At 39.8% G+C, this 21,809-nt stretch overlaps 1 protein-coding gene and 1 pseudogene across 2 annotated transcripts in view; both read right to left on the minus strand.

Moving 5' to 3' along the window:
- Window positions 1-964: 964 nt before the first annotated feature.
- The window catches only part of LOC149117815 (uncharacterized), an 81,453-nt gene continuing 60,608 nt past the window's right edge, over window positions 965-21,809 (minus strand). The window contains exons 6-8 of the mRNA XM_089298779.1: window positions 10,093-10,194; window positions 9,805-9,828; window positions 965-7,712 (exon numbers count right to left, since the gene is read on the minus strand). Of these exons, the coding sequence (XP_089154905.1) occupies window positions 2,067-7,712; window positions 9,805-9,828; window positions 10,093-10,194 (5,772 nt within the window). The 3' untranslated portion in view covers window positions 965-2,066. The remainder of the gene's footprint in view (window positions 7,713-9,804; window positions 9,829-10,092; window positions 10,195-21,809) is intronic.
- On the minus strand, window positions 16,079-18,026 carry LOC149117816 (uncharacterized; annotated as a pseudogene). Its single transcript, XR_016205607.1, has 3 exons — window positions 17,918-18,026; window positions 17,185-17,294; window positions 16,079-16,662 (listed from the first exon to the last, which is right to left on the minus strand). The product of XR_016205607.1 is annotated as an uncharacterized LOC149117816 (transcript).

The raw sequence follows: 21,809 nt of genomic DNA on the forward strand, positions 1-21,809 counted from the left end.
TACTGCACGACGAAAATTATACAATCTTTGTTGTCTCAGTACTCGTCCACGAAATGGGGGAAGGCGAAGGGGAGGGGGTGCTTATTTGAGGGAGGGAGTGCTTATTTTAGATTTTGGCCGATAGGAGGAGCGCTAATTCGAAGGGGGCGCTTATTTGGAGGGGGGTGGGGCTAATTGTTTTTAGGGTAAGGTCGAAGCATATTGTATTTAAGATTTATATTTCGCTTTAAGACTATTAGCGTAGCGTCAAAGAACTTGGACTTTCATATTGTAATATTTCGCAGAATTGAAAACTTCCTCCTCCCACTTTTCTTTAATTTCCACTCTCTTCCGCCAGTCGCGTGTTTTTCTCTCTGTCAGAACAAATCAGAGATTTTGGGAAGGTTATTTTCTTCCACAATGGTCATGCAACCCTTCGCAACAGCCGTTTGCAATTGTTGCTCAGAAAATTTTAAGGAAATTTGTTTCCCTTTGTTTTGGAACCAGTCTAGGCCAGTGTATGATCTAGTCTGAGTGTGAAAACACTGCTTTGAAGTTGCACAAGGGACAACTCGGGCGACGGCCAAATTCGGATCATGTAAGAACCGTGTATGGAGCCCTAGAGATTGTGCAGAGTCAGGTTTTATGCGCATAAACTGTTAATAAGTCCTGTGTCTCTTTTTATGAGGTCAGCTTCACTGAGGCAAGTGATAAAATCAGAATTGATCGCGATTGCACGACAACAAAATTCTCGACAAGAATGACGGCGCTACCCATAACCTTACATTGGTAGGGACGGGTACAAAAGTGAGACCGGAGAAAGCGCTGTAAAATAAAAGTCGGCCAATGATCTAGTCAGCTAAGAATTCCTCTAGCATAGCAGGATAATTAACATACAGTTCAACTAGGTACAAGAAGGAATAAAACAGTTTGACGTGTAATATAAAGCTGTTCATTTGTGTCCTTAGTTATCCAAGAGAGATGATTACGTGCTGAATTTTCGTCCGCTTTAATAAAAAACAAATATTCGGAGGATATTTTATACACTGTTGATACGACATGTTTGAAGGTAAAAACGGCATGAAAAAAACAGTTTCTCCAAACAGATTGTACAACTTACTGTACAACGCCTAAGGAACACGACTCTCAAGGCTGTTGATTGTATTGAAAAATACTCAAACATTGCTATTTGCATTATACTTGCAGAGTCCAACTCATTACTTATCTACAAGCTGCTGGTTAACAGCTCAAATGAAACGTGTATCAAAAAACACCTAATCCTTAAAATAGTTCTGTCTTTGACTTATTATTTTGTAGCTCAGAGTGGGTTGTCTATTCACGTTGAAATCAATATATCTTGACAAAAAGTCGCTGGATCGACCTCATTCTCATCGATAATCGCACTGAATATCTACAAAACCTATAGTCTGGGAAAGTTTTAAATCATTGATTTTCTCCTAAGTTAGAATTTGCACTTAGTTATGTATGTTAAACAGTATCTTTTATAAGTTTGTTGAGAGTTTTTTTCTTGTGAAGAAAACAGCTTCATATCAAATTAGTAGATACACGTCTTGATCGAGATTCTGCTTTTTGGTCACTTCTTCGCTATACACAGTTTCCACGCTCCGTACCTAAGGGGTAAATATGAACAACACGTCAAAATTGTTTAAGTAATTTGCGTCAGTAAAAACCTGGTACAGTCACACTCAGTGCTAAATATATCTTTCACATAGAGGAATCATTTCATCAAGGAAGTATTCACACGTAGCGCCAGTCAGGTTTTAACGTTACGCTTTCCATAATTTAAATAATATAGCTATCTTTTGAACAAAGAACTGTCATAGCTATATCTAATGAACTCAAACTGCTGTCAAAAATGTATTATGCACGCCCTTTTAACACTCTGCTATTTAAATAACTTCACGTTACTAAGTGCAATAATGTTTCAGATATTTTCCCGCAGTTTCACCACTGAGTTTCTAAGGCCCGAGTTAAGTGATATTTATATGTTGGCAAACCTAACATTTGTACCCTGATAATATTTTCACGTAACTACTACACACATTCCCACTTACAGGCAGAGACATTTATTCCATTCCACCAAATTCCATTGTGACGTCGTCTCCAATCAACTCAAACGGAGCCCAGTGCTTCACTTTATTAAACTGGGCAGATTTTCTCATATGCTTCATGGCTTTGTTCAATGATTCAGTGGCACTGATCCCTTTTACCAAGTGTGAGTAGAAACTTTTCATAAACTCCAGGGTGGCATCGTCATCAATCGCCCACAGGGACACCAGGACAGCACGAGCACCGGCACCCAGAAAAGCTCGTGCAATGCCAACAACTCCCTCAGCCTTAATCTCTCCACGACCACTATGACAGCAACTTAACACCACTAGCCTTGCACGAATTTGAGCACTTCTTACGTCTCTCATGGTTAAAAGGAAGTCTTCATTCGCAGGTTTCTGGGATGCTCGTGTAGTGTTTGGTGCCAAGGCAACTTCTCCTGTTTCCATTTTACCATGCGCTGCAATGTGTATTAAAGCAGCTGATGGAAGCCGTCTTAACACTTCATCCTTTGTTGCCTCTCTTCCAGTGAGGGGTTTGGTGTTAAAGATTCTACCAATCATCTGTACTTCTTTCCTGGCGCATGGCAGCTGTTCCAATGTTTTCCCTTTGATGAAAACCTCTTGCACCCACGGGTCACCCACTAGAAGCATCCCTGCCTTGCTGTGGTAACCAGCCGGAGAATCTGTGATCAGTTTCAAACTGGTGAGCGACGGAATCACTCGGATCCTACAAACATCGCATAAATACACGGAGTTAGAGTCCACGAATGCAGCAAAAGGGGCCAGACATAATGAGCCTTCAGGGACCAAGATAAGTTCATCGCCACGGAGAAAGTCTGCAATAGGGTCAATGATGACGTCATAAAGTGTTCTTAGAGTCTTCATCTGGAACGGAACAGGCTTGGGTGGTGTCTGTGGAGACCTTTCATCTGCCATCTGTTCATCTGTTAGTTTATCCAGTGAGCGATCCTCGCATTTCAGACCAGCTCTGACACCAATTTCCTGAGAGGCAGTCACAATTAAAGACTTCAGGAAGTCGTTCAAATTCAATAAACTGTCATGACTAAATTCCTTTTTTCTCAATTCCACGTGTTTTCCGTCTTGAACAACCCAGAACACAATTTCTTGTTCATCAATTGCTATAAAAACGGTAACCGATCGAGGGAAACTGAGTGAGCGGCATGTACTTTCTTCTAGATGAGGTACCTGAGATTGAGATGTTTGGAACCCATAGTTTAATTCCATGAGATCATTCAGAGCTTGTGCACGCGCTTGTTCAGCAGCATTTAAAGCCTTCTCTACGTCGCCTTGTTTTAATAACAGACGCCACAGACTAGTGTATGCCATTTCATACATATTGCGGTAGCTAATTTTCCACTCATCTTTACCTTTCAGCTCATGCCTAACGATGTTAAACATTCTCACACTGGAATGAAAGCATTCAAGAGCCTTGGGCAGGGACCGTTGTAATTCAAAATCTCTGCCAAGATTAAAGAACGATGTTGCAGTTCCAGCTTTGTCTCCCACTTCTTTGACAATTTTTAGATAACGTTCATGATAAGCAGTGGCTGTTTTGAAATCCCCCAGACTTTGATAAGCGTTGCCAAGATTACCATAGGCCATTCCTTCTCTAGCTTTGTCTCCAACTTCTTTGGCAATTTTCAGATGACGTTCATGGAAATCGATGGCTGTTTTGAAATCCTCCAGACTTTGATAAGCGTTGCCAAGATTACCATAGGCCATTCCTTCCCTAGCTTTGTCTCCAACTTCTTTGGCAATTTTCAGATGACGTGCATGGAAATCGATGGCTGTTTTTAAATCCCCCAGCCTTGCATAAGCGTTGCCAAGATTACCATAAGCAGTTCCTGCATCAGCTTTGTCTCCCACTTCTTTGACAATTCTTAAATGACGTTCATGGTAGTCAATAGCTATTTTGAAATACCCCAGACTTTGATAGGCGTTGCCAAGACTACCATTGGCCTTTCCTTCCCCAGCTTTGTCACCAACTTCTTTGGCAATTTTTAGATAACGTTCATGGTAATCGATGGCTGTTTTGAAATCCCCCAAACTTTGATAAGCGTTGCCAAGACTACCATAGGCCGTTCCTTCTTCAGCTTTGTTTCCAACTTGTTTGGCAATTTTTAGATGATGTTCATGGTACTCGGTAGCTGTTTTGAAATCGCCGAGACCTTGATAAACGTTGCCAAGATTACCATAGGCCCTTCCTTCTCCAGCTTTGTCTCCAACTTCTTTGGCAATTTTTAGATGACGTTCATGGTAGTCAATAGCTATTTTGAAATACCCCAGACTTTGATAGGCGTTGCCAAGACTACCATTGGCCTTTCCTTCCCCAGCTTTGTCACCAACTTCTTTGGAAATTTTTAGATAACGTTCATGGTAATCGATGGCTGTTTTGAAATCCCCCAAACTTTGATAAGCGTTGCCAAGACTACCATAGGCCGTTCCTTCTTCAGCTTTGTTTCCAACTTCTTTGACAATTTTTAGATGACGTTCATGGCAATTGATGGCTGTTTTGAAATCGCCAAGACTTCGATAAGCAATGCCAAGATTACCATAGGCCATTCCTTCTCCAGCTTTGTCTCCCACTTCTTTGACAACTTTTAGATAACGTTCATGATAATCCATGGCTGTTTTGAAATCCCCCATACTTTGATAAGCGTTGCCAAGATTACCACAGGCCCTTCCTTCTCCAGCTTTGTCTCCAACTTGTTTGGCAATTTTTAGATGATGTTCATGGTACTCGGTAGCTGTTTTGAAATCCCCGAGACCTTGATAAGCGTTGCCAAGATTACCATAGGCCCTTCCTTCTCCAGCTTTGTTTCCAACTTCTTTGGCAATTTTTAGATGACGTTCATGGCAATCGATGGCTGTTTTGAAATCGCCGAGACTTCGACAAGCAATGCCAAGATTACCATAGGCCCTTCCTTCTCTAGCTTTGTCTCCCACTTCTTTGACAACTTCTAGATAACGTTCATGATAATCCATGGCTGTTTTGAAATCCCCCACACTTTGATAAGCGTTGCCAAGATTACCATAGGCCAGTCCTTCTCCAGCCTTGTCTCCAACTTCTTTGGCAATTTTTAGATGACGTTCATGGCAATCGATGGCTCTTTTGAAATCCCCCAGACTTCGATAAGTGTTGCCAAGATTGCCATAGGCTACTCCCTCTCCAGCTTTGTCTCCAACTTCTTTGGCAATTTTAAGATGACGTTCATGGTAATCCATGGCTGTTTTGAAATCCCCCAGACTTTGATGAACGTTGCCAAGATTACCAGATGCCCTTCCTTCTCCATCTTTGTCTCCAAGTTGTTTGGCAATTTTTAGACGACGTTTATGGTACTCCATGGCTGTTTTGAAATCCCCCAGACTTTGATGAACGTTGCCAAGATTACCATAGGCCATTCCTTCTCCAGCTTTGTTTCCCACTTCTTTGACAATTTTTAGATAACGTTCCTGATAATCGATGGCTGTTTTGAAATCCCCCACACTTTGATAAGCGTTGCCAAGATTACCATAGGCCAGTCCTTCTCCTGCTTTGTTTCCAACTCCTTTGGCAATTTTTAGATGACGTTTATGGCAATCGATGGCTCTTTTGAAATCTCCCAGATTTCGATAAGTAATGCCAAGACTACCATAGGCGCTTCCTTCTTCAGCTTTGTCTCCCACTTCTTTGACAACTTTTAAATAGCGTTCATGATAATCGACGGCTGTTTTGAAATCCCCCAGACTTAGATAGGCTTTGCCAAGATTACCATAGGCCCTTCCTTCTCCAGCTTTGTCTCCAACTTCTTTGGCAATTTTTAGATGACGTTCATGATAATCGATGGCTGTTTTAAAATCCCCCAGACTTCGATAAGTGTTGCCAAGATTGCCATAGGCTACTCCCTCTCCAGCTTTGTCTCCAACTTCTTTGGCAATTTTAAGGCGACGTTCATGGTAATCCATGGCTGTTTTAAAATCACCCAGACTTTGATAAGCGTTGCCGAGATTACCATAGGCCCTTCCTTCTCTAGCTTTTCCTCCAACTTTTTTGGCAATTTTTAGATTACGTTCATGGTAATCGATGGCTGTTTTAAAATTCCCCAGACTTTGATAAGTGTTGCCAAGATTACCATAGGCCCCTCCCTCTCCAGCGTTGTCTCCAATTTCTTTGGCAATTATAAGATGACGTTCATGATAATCGATGGCTGTTTTAAAATTCCCCAGACGCTGATAAGCGTTGCCAAGATTGCCATAGGCCATTCCTTCTTCAGCTTTGTCTCCAACTTCCTTGGCAATTTTAAGATCACGTTCATGGTAATCGATGGCTGCCTTAAAATCCCCCCGACTTTGGTAAGCATTGCCAAGATAACCATAGACCATTCCTTCTCCAACTTTGTCTCCAACTTCTCTGACAACTTTTAGATAACGTTCATGATAATCCATGGCTGTTTTTAAATCCCCCAGACTTTGATAAGCGTTGCCAAGATTACCAGATGCCCTTCCTTCTCCATCTTTGTCTCCAACTTGTTTGGCAATTTTTAGACGACGTTTATGGTACTCCATGGCTGTTTTGAAATCCCCCAGACTTTGATGAGCATTGCCGAGATTACCATAGGCCATTCCTTCTCCAGCTTTGTTTCCCACTTCTTTGACAATTCTTAGATAACGTTCATGATAATCGATGGCTGTTTTGAAATCCCCCACACTTTGATAAGCGTTGCCAAGATTACTATAGGCCATTCCTTCTCCAACGTTGTTTCCAACTTCTTTGGCAATTTTTAGATGACGTTCATGGCAATCGATGGCTCTTTTGAAATCTTCCAGATTTCGATAAGTAATGCCAAGACTACCATAGGCGCTTCCTTCCTCAGCTTTGTCTCTCACTTCTTTGACAACTTTTAGATAACGTTCATGATAATCGATGGCTATTTTGAAATCCCCCAGACTTAGATAAGCATTGCCAAGATTACCATAGGCCCTTCCTTCTCCAGCTTTGTCTCCAACTTCTTTGGCAATTTTTAGATGACGTTCATGATAATCGATGGCTGTTTTAAAATCCCCCAGACTTCGATAAGTGTTGCCAAGATTGCCATAGGCTCCTCCTTCTCCAGCTTTGTCTCCAACTTCTTTGGCAATTTTAAGATGACGTTCATGGTAATCCATGGCTGTTTTAAAATCCCCCAGACTTCCATAAGCGTTGCCAAGATTACCATAGGCCCTTCCTTCTCTAGCTTTTCCTCCAACTTTTTTGGCAATTTTTAGATTACGTTCATGGTAATCAATGGCTGTTTTAAAATCCCACAGACTTTGATAAGCAATGCCAAGATTACCATAGGCCCCTCCCTCTCCAGCGTTGTCTCCAATTTCTTTGGCAATTATAAGATGACGTTCATGATAATCGATGGCTGTTTTAAAATTCCCCAGACGCTGATAAGCGTTGCCAAGATTGCCATAGGCCATTCCTTCTTCAGCTTTGTTTCCAACTTCCTTAGCAATTTTAAGATCACGTTTATGGTAATCGATGGCTGCTTTAAAATCCCCCAAACTTTGATAAGCGTTGCCAAGATAACCATAGGCCATTCCTTCTTCAGCTTTGTTTCCAACTTCTTTGGCAATTTTTAGATGACGTTCATGGTAATGGATGGCTGTTTTGAAATCCTCGAGACTTTGATAAGCAATGCCAAGATTACTATAGGCGCTTCCTTCTCCGGCTTTGTCTCCCACTTCTTTGAAAATTTTTAGAATGCGTTGAATTTGTTCAATGGCTCTTTTCAATTCCTTCTGTCCTTGATAGGCGTTTCCTTCTTCACATTTGTCTCCCATTTCGTCTTTTGCAGTTTTTAGTAAAGATTCTGCCCTTTTCTATTAGACGAAAATAATCGTGATTAATGACAAATTGTAAACATCGATAGAAGCTTTTATATACAAAATACAGTCAGTTACATCAAAGTGCCAAGACGTGATGAAAAAGATGATCCCATTGGATATTAAAAGCTGTATAGTAGTATATTTGTCTATATTTAACAATTTTTCTTTGAAATCGAGGTGAATAGAGGCAGAATATATACCGAGCGACGGAATGGTGAGGTAAATATTACGCCGCTATTAACCGAGATTGTAAAGTATAAGTATTTTAGTATACACACACGAAGTAATCTTAAAAACAGACGAAAAAAAATCTTAAAAGTTGATTTCATTGACCTCTCAATTCATACGTAGAAAACGCTCAAGCAGCAGGAAACATGCGCGAAGCTATTCACAGGATTATCAAACACCGCAAAGCTAGTTGACCTTTCGAGAAAATCCTCATCACAAGCTAGCGAAATGGTCTTTAAACAACGTTTAAATCAGCAATCTTAATGGAAAGTCTGGTTGCAAAACAAATTCACCGTTCAAGAGTTTTCTTTTTGATTTGAAATGGAAATTGAAAGAGCGGTTCGCGAAGGATCAACATGAAATTACACTGTGTGCTCAGGACTTTGGCGAAAATTGAAGTCTTTCCTGTCCTTTGACAACTTTTGGGCCAAGTTTCGTAGCCTCCTTTGTATTTTCTGGTTCTACTTCGTTTTGTATTGTAACCATTTTCAATTCAGAAACACTGGCGAAACAAAGGCTTTTTTCTTGGTTGAATCGCGCGTTATTCACTCCGTAGTAGGTGAATAATTCTCATTATTCTCATTAGCTAGAGATACCAAATCAATCAGATCATTATGTGCTAAAATATTTTAGTTTAAATCCAGAGGTGAATTTAAAAATTGTACGCTAGGCGGCGAATATAACATTATTGAAGCTTGGTTCCTAAGTTGGCCTTGGCAACTAAACATGGCTAACAGTTGCTGAATGTAATTTTCGTTTATTTATTCCAAAGACATCACACCAGGTTAGATATATGTGAAAGTATGGGCAAGTTCCAAAATGACTAGTGTTTTCAAGAATTTGTATTCGAGGCATCTAAGATATCGTAGACGCACTGGTTTCCTTGATCGCCAGCAGGTCAGATCGAAAGACCAAAAATTAGTTTTCTTCAAACTGGTGCACGTGCTACTCGAGTTTAGACGCTAAGTAAAACTGTGAATGAAGTCAATAACGATATAGCAAAGGAACCGCATAAATTTATTTTTCGCAGAGACTTGCTTGTTTGTTTTAATGCCTAACTCGATGAGTAAAGCTGATGATCACTACAGCTGCATATGAGAAAACAAACGACTTATCGCGTCTGCGGTTCCGTGTTTTAGTCCGTTATTTTGTAGTTCTTGATATTTACCTCAGAAAAGTATAGTAGAAAATTTGATCACCTCAGGCTCAATGACCATTGGTAAATATATTGGAAAATCTTCACCAATGTTTACTTCACCTTTTGCGAGATTTTTGGAGATCTATGCAGGAGAGGATCAAAGAACACGACAGGGATATACGACTCGCCCGTACCCAGACCTCCGCCGTTTCTGAACACACCCACGAGACCGGCCACTATCCTATCTGGAATGATGTCAAGTTTATTGATCGAGATCCTCACTGGTACACACGTAGGGTCAAGGAAGCTATTCACATAAGACTTCACCCTAATAACATCAACAGGGATAGTGGTATCGAAATTCCTGAAGCATGGATACCCACGATCAAGAAACACAACAACAGGAGAACGGTACAACAGCGGACCGCTGAGGGAACGGCTACTCGCCGGAACAATGGAACAATAGGAGGATCGAAATGCACCAATCACAGCCGACCTTTGTGATATAAATGATACCGTGCAATCAGTCGACCTTATCGCCTGAAGAAGGTTAGCAGTAAGCAGTCGAAACGTCGCGATCTACATCTCAAGTGACTACATCGTGAGGCAAACGATAATACACTTTATTATATATATATCTATATATATAAAGGACTAGAAATTAACTCGAGAGACGATAGGGTAGATGGAAGGCAACAAAATTATTGAGATAATGTTCCGCTTTCCCATTAAAGCCTCAATAATATTATCTTATACCAATCCTCTCTTTGTTGAAACAATGTTTACCTGGCTTGTTGCAGTGACAGGCATACTCTTCATGTTCCATTGCTTTGTTTCTTCTGATGTATCAGGTTCACTGACACACTTTGTCCGTAAATCAACTAATGTCTTGTTGTTCTTGTCAATCTTCTTGTTGTCAAGTCACAAGACACAACGTTATGAAAAGGTCATAAATATTGATAATAACGAAAAATAAAATAAATTACTTCGCATTCACCTTAAAGTCTGGGTTAATAAGGTCCCATTAACCGATTTATGCGCGCGCTGGTGAGCGTTGCCAAGTAGGTGAAACTTAACTTCGGGTTACTTGGGTCAGCCTGAGCGCGAAAAATGTCAACAATTCAACAACTTGCAAATTCCGTTTCATTTAGATGTTTTTATTTCTTTATGTTTTAGCAAAAACAAAATAAGAGAAAAACAAAGGGAAAAGGAAAAAAACTATCTCCATGGGGCTATCATGTACTTCGACTAGCTTTGTTTGATCTCAATGCTGCTATTGGTTTGAACTGTGCACACGCTGATAGGGTAACTTCAGATAGATGTTTGGGGCACATCCGGTTTCTTTAAATGGTAAAGGCAAAGCGGATTTTCATTAAATCCACCCCCTTTGACAAGCTATGACTAAGATCAATGTTAAAAACTTAGCTATACATTTCGTTTTGTAAAATCATACTTTTTTTTCAGAAAATTACGAATTTTTCATTATTTTAAAATTCTCCCAAAACATCAACTTTTAGAAATGAAACAAAATGTATGCAAAGCGTAATAGAGCGAAAAATTAAAATGTTAAATCAATGAAAATAATCGCGATACAGTAATATGCTTGGGAGGCTTAAATTGTTTGCAGAATTTTAGTAGTCACGTCAGTGACCATGGGCGTGACCTGATGACCTCATCACTTTCAGTTACTGATAATTAGAAAGTTAAAACACGTGAATTAACTCGGATCTAACTAAAAATGACGAGGTTATATGAGAATAAATTTTCCTTAGCAGCGGCTTAAAATGATCAGTTAATGGGCCCTTAAAAGGGAATATTTGCCCATTTTTTTTGATAGAAGCTTCCTAACTTAATCGAGTTTTCAACAAGTGACCTTAATTATGCAGTACGTATACATGTGTGGATTTATGAAAAGGGTGTGAAATTTTACACTGGTGTAGGCGTCATTTTGCTCTCTAGAGTAGACATGTAGTCATGACATGGGTCACAGACACAGGACTTTTTGGCTGAAAAACCTTGTCTTTTTCTTTGTAGGACAGCTTGGCCGACCGTGCTATGCAGGCTAATAGGGACCGGCACCCAGCCAGCCACACCCAAGAATGCATAAGCGTACGGGCACCTTCGGACTTGGGGGGCGGGGACCGTCTTGCTCGAAAAAATTAAGCAATGCCCGAATGTGAGTGTTGAAGTCGGAAAGCAAACGCACTCAAATTGCATGAAAATCAAAAACCTTCACAAAGATTATCATAGTTATATTGAAAGCTTGCTACACGATGACCTCTATGACACAGCACGAAATAGCAACTTTACTGTTCTGTAAAGCTGCCGTAAAGCTCATATTTACGGAACTTTACGGATCTTTACGAAATCGTAAAATTGAACTTTACGCTTCTTTACGGGGTTCTGTAATGACGCATAAGGGGATACATCTACGGAACTTTACTGCATCGTTAAGTTGCGTAAAGCTGTACTTTACATGTCCGTAAAGCCCTTTTAAAGCGCTGTAAAGGCGTCTGTTCTGCGGCATTTTGTAATAACTACGCATTTTGTAATAAAAGTTGCAGCATTTTGTAATTACCTACAGTATTTTGTATTAAATGAAAACGACGTATTTTGTAATAAGAGTTGCAGCATTTTGTAATAAACGTTAGTCTACGCAATTTGTAATAACGTTGGTGACGCAAATTGTAATAAGTCTCTTCACACGATAATTTCACGAAGCATACAGATTGGCTAGATTCCCTTCAACACCAACCTGATGGAAAATTGGTTATTATATTATTGTAGGATTCTTTAAAACTGAATATGAGTACAGTATCTGCATGGGTATTTGTACAGTAGATGCACGCGAAAGTGGGTAAATTACATTACAATGCTAATACTTTGAACAGGAGCTTTATTTCTATTTAATTTTACATTATCATATTTAATTAACTCAATAATTAATCATTACATTTTATATGAAAATTATCTTAACGATCACTTATTATGTGAGACTCCTTTGTCAGTGAATAAACTAGAACTAGAATGTAGACATTTGCTGTGTGGCAAAATTTAACAACGACACTAACGACAACAACAACAGCAGTCCATGATCATGTCTTTCCATGTCTTACTTTCGCCAGAAAATTTTCTTAATTCGAAACCAGCCCAAACCTAGGGCATATAGCACAAGCCAAACATTGTGCCAACGATTGCTATTGAAGAAAGCTTTCACCTCTAATACCAGTCCACTTGAGGGGCCAGACGATCTGGTGGTCCATGTTCTTCATATATCTTTTGCAGATTCCTTGCAATGCAACAACTTGACTTCTTTTCCAGTGGTGCGAGCCACAGATAACGACTAAACACGTCCATCGCAGAAAGGACATAGCGGAAAGTCTTACTAGCAAACTCGACGAGTTGAGTTGCTTGGTCAAGTCTATCAAATCAATTTGGTGCTGTGAGTGTACATGTTTAGCTCTAACAGGTTTCGGTAAGACTTTGTTCTTAAATACCGCGTTGTAAATACGATACTTGATGTTGTTCGAAGTAACAAGTCGTATCTGCCGTTCAGTAAGCCCAGCATAGCTATCTGCGGCTCTATGTTTTAGCTTTTTATATCCCCCCGACTTAGTTTCTTTGAATGTTTTACCAACAATTCTAGATACATCGGATGTTTTCACAGCTTTCTTTCCATTAAAGTATAAGGTAGGACTCTCTTCAGGACCAAGAGCAAAGAGGTCTCTCCTTCTCCAGAACCGCACGACAGCACTCTTCTGTAACCGTGTCCGTTGATTCACCAGGACGTTAAACTTTCCCTGGACAAGCAGTAGTAGAGTTTCGTAGGTTTCATCATCCATCGTATGCGTGAAAGCTTCTCGCGCCCTTTTTTACTTTTCTCCAGCTTGAACCAACTGGAAACTACAACAAAGCCAGAGGAGATAAACGCCATATAAAACCATTTTGAGCGGTCTGCTATGAGGAATGCCAGGAGTTACGCTTGCTCAATTCTGCCATTTTATGCAGTGACAGGGTTTCCGCGGCAGGGGTGCCAGTAACGCACTCTCCACATAGCTCTCTTTATTAAAAGAAGATGTTGAACTTCTTGAATGGTATCAAATCGTGCAACAAAAACATTTTTAGAACTGATCGATTTTTTAGATTAGTTCTTTTTCCTCATTTTTTTGTCCTATTCTTGGAATCAAGTTAGGTTCACGAAAAAGAAAGTAATAAAACGTCAACATTTGCGTGACAATGGGTGGAACTATTTCACCTGGTGATATTCCATTCTCCATTCTAAAGATTTAGGAAATTTTTAAGGAATTAAGAATTTTATTTTACAAAATTTATACACCTTTCGGGCTAAAATTATGCCACATGCTTGTTGAAAATATAGATTTACATAGAAGTATGTGGGTCGTTTAGCTCCCGATATCTGCTTAAAGAGAGCATTTGACAAGCTATATTGTTGAAGGGAATCCCGCCAATCTGTATGCTTCGTGACGTTATCGCGTGAAGAGACTTATTACAATTTGCGTCACCACGTTATTACAAATTGCGTAGACTAACGTTCATTACAAAATGCTGCAACACTTATTACAAAATGCGTCGTTTGTATTTAAAACAAAATACTGCAGGTAATTACAAAATGCTGCAACTTTTACTTTACAAAACTTTACAAAATGCGTAAGGTATTACAAAATGCGTAGTTATTACAAAATGCGTAAGTTATTACAAAATACGTAGTTATTACAGAATGCCGCAGAACAGTATCCTTTCACACGGCTTTACGGACAGGCCGCGTAAAGCTGTACTTTACTATGTCCGTAAAGTCCTTTTAAAGCGCTGTAATAACATCCTTTCATACGGCTTTACGGACACGTCGCGTAAAGCTGTAGTTTACTATGTCCGTAAAGTCCTTTTAAAGGGTTGTAAAGACATCCTTTCATGCGGCTTTACGGACACGTCATGTTCACTGTAAAGTTTAACTTTACTATAGCCATAATTGGGGGGTAAAGCATTTTAAAACGCTAGAAAGACATCCTTTCATACTCCTTTACGGGCATCAAAAACCATATAAATGCTGAGTAATTTACCAAAAAAGAAAATGGCCCGGTTCCTTTTCTCAGCGCGAAACAACTACTTTGATAATGTAAGATTACTTATTTCAAGTTTAGGTGACAAACTTCCTAAATAAATGTCTTCTACAAATTGAACCCAAAATAACTACAAAACTAGCCAGAAGATTAAGTCCATATACTATTAATTGTAAGCTGAAAACAACATCATTAGGCAAAAGCACAATCCTTTGTACCCAACAACCTAAATTTAGTATCGTATATACAATTCAAATGAAACAGTTCATTTGAGTTAATACCATTGTTTACATCCTAGCACTAAAAGGGATTCTAATATTCAGAATTGAAGACTCGCCCTTCTCACTGGCAATAAGTTATTAATACATTGTGCACTTTTATATTAAGGAATGGTAATAATAATCATCATATGAAATAAAATAATCTATATATACAAAGTCCAAACAGCAATCATTAAATTAAGAACCTTATGATGAAATGCTTAAGGTGGCTGAACACAGTTTATGATACCTATGTTCCATTCACCTTTTTCTCTACAACCCTTGATCCTCGGTCGCCAAAAATGGCAGCAAGCTAGTTAACAACACGAACGTTGGTTTTTTGATAGTTAAACTGACGTATGTGCCATCGCCATGGCAACACGAATAAAAATAAACAGGCCTTTAAAATCGGTTTTGTTTATTTGTAGAAAATCTAGTCATTAGATTTTCTTTATAATTTACATGCACCAAGCTTGTAACGATTCTCACAAGTTAAGACCATTTTGCTAATAATTTAACAGAGATCTTTAATTATCCCTTGTTGAAGGTTTACCGGAATATCTAGAGTTTCCTTTGTTAAAGTTCAATTATTTTCAATACTCCAGTTACTTATTTCCTAAAGTATTTTCGTGCCAAATTTCGTGAAATTCTAATGAGTGGTTCTCGAGAAATAGGCATATTTCCGAAGAGCAAATTTTCATTCAATCGCAATTTTTTGACTTACTACGCATGCGCTGCATTTAACTGGGTTCTTTCGGTAACAAAGAAAAAAGCTAAGAATTGCTGAGTTCTTTGCATCTTTACCTTTTCTAACATATATTTATGATGAAAGACTAAAGCCATCAATACACCGCGTTCAATTATAGAGAAAAATAGCACAGATAGTGCGGGGTTGAGTAAATAAAATGATCGCTCTATTGACGGCATGTTTGTTTTTTGCAATCCTTGTGCGCGCGCTGAATTGCATCAGCAAAAGCGCGCGCAAAAACTGTGTTCGACCACCTTTAGGCACAAAAGACAACAACTGGCATAGTCCAATGTTGCTGGCACAAGTCAAGAAACTTAAAAATATTTGAACCAAATTCATAGAACTGAAACTTACAAAATACTCACTGTACTGGAGGCAGTAGAAATGGCTCCAATGTTACAATATTATTTCTCTTAGCTAAAAGCAGGTGTAAGAAGAACAATTTCATGCCAGGTAAATAACCTTTCTAGCTATAATCTGACTGGTGGTGTAAATGCACGCAAGTGAAATCATTAATATTTGAATGTGACAATAGCTGTGGCTACACTACATCATTCCATTTAAAAGGCATACTTGGTGTATCCCCTCCAAGTTCAAATACCGGAAAGCCATGATAAACCACTTAGGTCAACCTCACCTGTGTTGTTACTACACTATAGCACCTGCGCTTAGAAAAGTGAAAAACTATCACCAGAAAATCGAGATTGGACATAGTGTTGGAATGTTACTCCTGGCAGATTGTAGTATAACCACAGCTTAAGATAATTTACTCCACATACATGATTGTACATTCTCAGTGCTGCCTGGCACAACGAGGAGTGCTTACATGTACTGGGTCTAGAACCCGATCTTCAAATGTTATAGAAAGGCTGCTTGAAGCTTGAGAACCAGCAGGAGAGCGTGATACTGGGGACTGACGCGGCACAGGTACAGGCCTCCTTGCTGGTGCTGATTGTCGTGCAGCCCGATCTCTAACATTTAATGGCATTTCCCTGTCAGATTCCTGTGAATGTGGTACTCGAGGAATAACTGATTCATGGATTTGCCTTGGAAGAGACTTTAACTATATATTGTGCAGTGTTTGTTTTACACTTGTCAATCTTGCACGCTCCCATTTCAAATGCTTCACTTTGTAATTTTGCAACTGCGGGACTTCAGAGTCAGAATCTGGCTCATATGAGCTCTCATCAGAGCTTGTATACTCCACTGTGAGCACTTGCTTTATCTCATCCTTTGTTTGCTCACTCCAAGTTGTTTTATTTAAGGCAGATAGCTTGTGGCCAAGCTTCTGCAAAATTGACAAAAAAGCACATGATAAGTACATCAGTATATTAAGACTACCTGAAAAATATTGTAATCTCAAGTAACACCATCTAGTTTTTCTGTAGTATCATAAGAATTTTTCTTGCTTGTTTCATACATGTGATATCAATAGCAGTGCAGAGATGATTGTGTCCCACTGTCCCTAGAAGATTTCAGGTAAATTATAATGCATTAAGTTGTGGTGAATTTTGGATACACAAAACATAATTGTGTAGTTCCAGAAAATATCCATATCTCCCCCATGGAAGGGATATTTTCTTGGATGCCCGCACCCCTCTGGAAATTCCAAATAAGCCTTGTACATTTATTTAAACTTTTTGGTCTTTGGGAGCCCCCACCCCCCAGGAAAATTTAAATCCCATCTGTTGAGGGAAGTGTGGATATTTTCTGGAACTGCACATTACAAATGACACCAGCTTTTAGCTAACTAGTATGTGGATAACAGTTTTAAGGCTACAAGAATGACCCCGTTATATTTGAAACTTACATCTCTATTCCTTGCTTGCCTTCTACAGGTTGCTTTATGTTCGTTTGTTCTGAACAATGTTCTTCTTGTTTTTGCATCAGTTAGTGACCTGTAGTATGTTGCACTTGATTCTGCAGAATTAAAAGAAACACTTTAATAATAAACTTCTTCACTGTTTTTGCTTAAATTGTAGCCTGAGCAAACAGTCAGCTTGCCATTGCAAAAAAAAAAAAAAGACACAATGCACATTTGTTATTAACACACAAGTGTTTTATTTAACAAATAAAGAAACCTAAGCCGTATATTACTCAGTGATAAAACACGACGGGCATTTGAGAACAGGAGGGAAATGTAGAAAACACTCATCTGCGGCTTGTGTTTTCTACATTTCCCTCGTGTGTTCTCAAATGCCCGTCGTGTTTTATCACAGTGGAATACATGGCGTAAGGTTCTTTATTTGCTTTATGATACAGAGGCAATGTGGCAAAAAACAATAAAACATGCTTTTTCTATGTTTTATACTCTGATAAAACATGGGTTTTTGACCAATCAAAGTGCACGCAGGGTCCTATCTATATTAGAATGGAAAATACACCACTTGTAAACTTTAAAGGAAACTTCATCCAAAACCCAAGAGGCACAGTACACATACTTATGACTTTATTTCCAGTGTTTTTCTGTTGATAGTACAAACATTCGGCAATGGGATCAGTGATCATCGTGTTTCATTAAGGACAGGGTGCCAGGCACATACCTCTTAACTGTTCAACAGACTATGGGCACTGCTCCTTCCCTCCATAGTCACTATAAATTGACTCTACAAGTTCGGTAAATACAGCTCTGTTGACTTCAGAGGCCAACCTAGAAAATTATACAGTTCAGTTAACACAAATTACAACATGCAGGCTCCATTTATTAGATACAATGTTCATTAGCTGTGTCACATAAAATTTATATGTTAGTAACAGTTAATCAGCTTAAAACTTGTAGGGACTAGTTATTTTATAACCTGGGTCACTCAGATTTTGGACAACCAGAAAATTAGGTTTTGCACCTTTGTTAAAGGCTCATGCTTGCTACTGTAGATAGGAGGTTCTAAGGCATTTACATGCAGTTTTGCTACGAAAACTGAATGAACTATGCATTAGTCTTGTGGGAATACGTACCCTTCTTCAAATGAAAATCCCGGACCAAAACCCAAACTTTGTGAGAATAAATTCAATGATCAAAGTCTTTGAGGTTGCATTCTTTTTTATAGGGCAGATCAAATATATACAGCTATAAATATTAGCTATAAGAAGAGCAATTTATTAGGAATTTTCATTAAAAATTTGGAGGACAGGCAGTACATGATTACATGATGGAGATGTACATGTAATGAAAATAGTCCTCTAATTCTAATTCAAAATGGTATGAACTTTCTAGGGATTCTGTGAAATTTCTTTATTTCTCGTATTTTCAGTTTCCCATCATGGGTACATATCTTTCAGTTTGTTTGCTTGTCTTGGAAAAACACTCACATTTTTTCAATTGCAGTCACAACCTATTCTTTCAGGGAAATTATTAACAAACTACATTGTAGATCATGTGGGTTGCCTTGGCAGGCACGTGACACACTTTACTATGTGTCAACTTGACATTGATAAAGGAAAAGTAACCGCTATAGTAAGTTTGTGAAACTGACATTTTGAGCATTAGCCCTCCATCAGAGCTCAGTGATAAACTCAAAGAGTTTCAATTACCAAGGACGAATTGATAAAGGGCTAACACTCGAAATGTCAGTTTCAAAAGCTCACCACACTACTTAATCGACTCCAACTTCAAGTTGACAAACTGTCATGTATTGGTCAGCGGTTTTGTTACGCATGCTTAATAAAGGGGCGGACCCTGTTCTTGTATGGCCGCCAAGTTGAAATGTAGTTGTTTGTGGCGTGTGTTTGCATCGGGCCTAATCAGAGCTATTAGAAGCCATCCGGAGGTTTCCCGATATTTAACACTGGCTACGAGGACGGGGTTGACTAACTAACAAAGAATGGCGGCAGTTAACATCGAAATTCAAGGAGTAGCTCCGTTCGATGGCAAAGGAAATTCGTCTGCATTGGGACCACGTTGGAAGAAATGCCTTCAATCGTTTCAATACTTTCTTGTGGCAAAAAGAGTGATGAACGATGCACAAAAGAAGGCTTTGCTACTTCACACCGCGGGAATAGAGGTTCAGGAGTTGTACGAGACACTGAGTGACCCAGGCCCGAGTGTGGAATTTGAAGAAGATACGGCTACTGATTTCGAGAAAACGGCACGTACTTTGAACGCGTATTTTGTCACCAAACTTAATGAACCGTACGAGCGACATGTATTCAGAAGCATGGCTCAACAGGACGGAGAAACAGTTGGTCAATTCATAACTAGGCTTAGGAAGCAAGCAAAGAATTGTAATTTCACGACCCCAGACATTGACATTAGAGATCAAGTTATTGACAAATGTTGATCGTCGGAATTGAGGCGAAAATTGCTGGCAAAGGAAAATCTTACTCTTGAGAAAGTGCAAGAAGTAGCTCGATCAATGGAAGCTGTTGACGTTGAAGCTAAGAAAATGGGAGCACAGGATTCTGCATCTTCAACAGAGGAATCACTGGGAGTGAATGAAGTTGTTGTAACACCCCCTCCAAAGCCTCCCAAGCAGCCAAAAGGGAACAAAAGGCAGGGAAGATGCTACCGATGTGGTCAAGAGGGACATTTTAGCAAGGATAAATGTTGTCCAGCACGTCAAAGTGTGTGTATGAAGTGTAAGAAAGTGGGTCATTATGCAAGTGTATGCAAGACCAACCCTGGCAGCCATTCAGCATCTGGAAACAAGTCAAGTGGTAGAAAGAGTAAATTTGGAGAGACAAAATTTGTAGAAGAAGTGGTTGAGGAGGACACAGATGATGATGAGGTTCTGGGCATTTTTACAGCGAAGGATTCTGGCAAGGTTGGACGTTCCCCGATTCATGTGTCAGTTATGTTAGATCAGAAGAGTTACAAAATGCAATTGGATACTGGAGCCACAGTGTCTATCTTGCCTAAGGCCCTGTATGATCAGCAGTTTAATTAGTGGCCCTTGCGTAGTACCAAGGTTAAGTTAAAGGGTTACAATGGTGTCCGAATCCCTGTTTGTGGTGAAGTTCATTTGCCTGTGGTTTATGAACAGCAGGAACTGGTGGTACCTTTGATTGTTGTTGATGGCGATGGTCCCCCATTGCTAGGCAGAAATTGGTTGGAGCAACTCAAGTTGAACTGAAGCAGTGTCTTTCATGTGAGCAAAGCTGACACTGTCTGATGTGTTGAATCGGCACAAAAATGTTTTTGACAAGGGACTGGGAACCATCAAAGGGTTCAAGGCCGATATAAAGTTGCAAGACGGTGCAAAGCCAGACCAGTTCCTTATGCACTTCGCCAAAAAGTGGAAGAAGAATTGGATCGTTTGGAGAGTCTAGGAGTTGTTAAGAAGATAGAACGTAGTGACTGGGCGTCTCCAATTGTCTGTGTGCCCAAGAAAGATGGATGTATTCGCATCTGTGGTGACTTCAAGGTGTCAGTTAACCAGGTCCTTCTAGACAACCCTTACCCATTGCCAGACACAGAAGATATATTTGCTACGTTAGGAAGTGGAACTGTGTTCAGCACGATTGATTTGTCAAATGCGTATCAACAGATGGAATTGAACCCGGAGAGCCAACACTACCTCACTGTGAACACTCACAAAGGATTGTATGCTTATCAGCGTCTGACCTATGGTATTGCCTCTGCACCTGCTCTGTTTCAGTCAACTATGGATCAGATATTGCAAGGAATGGATAATGTGCGTTGGCGTATTGATGACATCCTGATCAGAACAGAAGCCCATGAACACTTGCAAGTACTAGACGACGTGTTGACCAGGCTAGAAAAGCATGGGATCTTAGCTAAGTGGTCCAAGTGTGAGTTCATGGTACCGAGTGTAGAGTTTCTAGGCTATCGTGTAGATGGGGAAGGCCGACACCCTAATGATGAGAAGATGGCAGCGATCAGTGAAGCTCCAAGTCCAAGGAATCTGGCAGAACTGCGCTCCTACTTAGGGTTGCTGAATTACTATGGCCATTTCATTGTCAATCTTTCCACCTTGCTCCAGCCATTACATGAACTGCTCCGAAAGGGAGGGAAGTGGGAGTGGACAAAAGAGTGTGAAGAAGCTTTCCAGCAAAGTAAATCTGAGCTTATGGCTGGTAGAGTATTGGTTCCATATGATGAGGAGAGAAAGCTGATTCTAGCATGTGATGAGTCTCCGTATGGTGTAGGCGCTGTGATTTCACACGTAATGGATGATGGACAAGAGCGTCCCATCGCTTTTGCCTCGAGAACACTTACAAAGAGTGAAAGAAACTATTCCCAGATAGAGAAGGAGGCCTTAGCAATTGTATTCGGAGTCCGGAAATTCCACAAGTACCTGTATGGTCGTACGTTTCACCTATATACAGACCACAAGCCCTTAGTGACCATCTTGGGTCCAAAAACAGCAGTACCAACCTTAGCAACTGCTAGAATGCAACGCTGGGTAGTAATTCTGCAGGCCTACCGCTACCGAGTGGAATATCGACCGTCTACAGAACATAGCAATGCTGATGTCT

The sequence above is a fragment of the Orbicella faveolata genome, unplaced genomic scaffold (assembly GCF_042242905.1).
Source record: "Orbicella faveolata isolate gen_17 unplaced genomic scaffold, um_ofav_v1 contig_1, whole genome shotgun sequence".
Lineage (NCBI taxonomy): Eukaryota > Metazoa > Cnidaria > Anthozoa > Scleractinia > Merulinidae > Orbicella > Orbicella faveolata.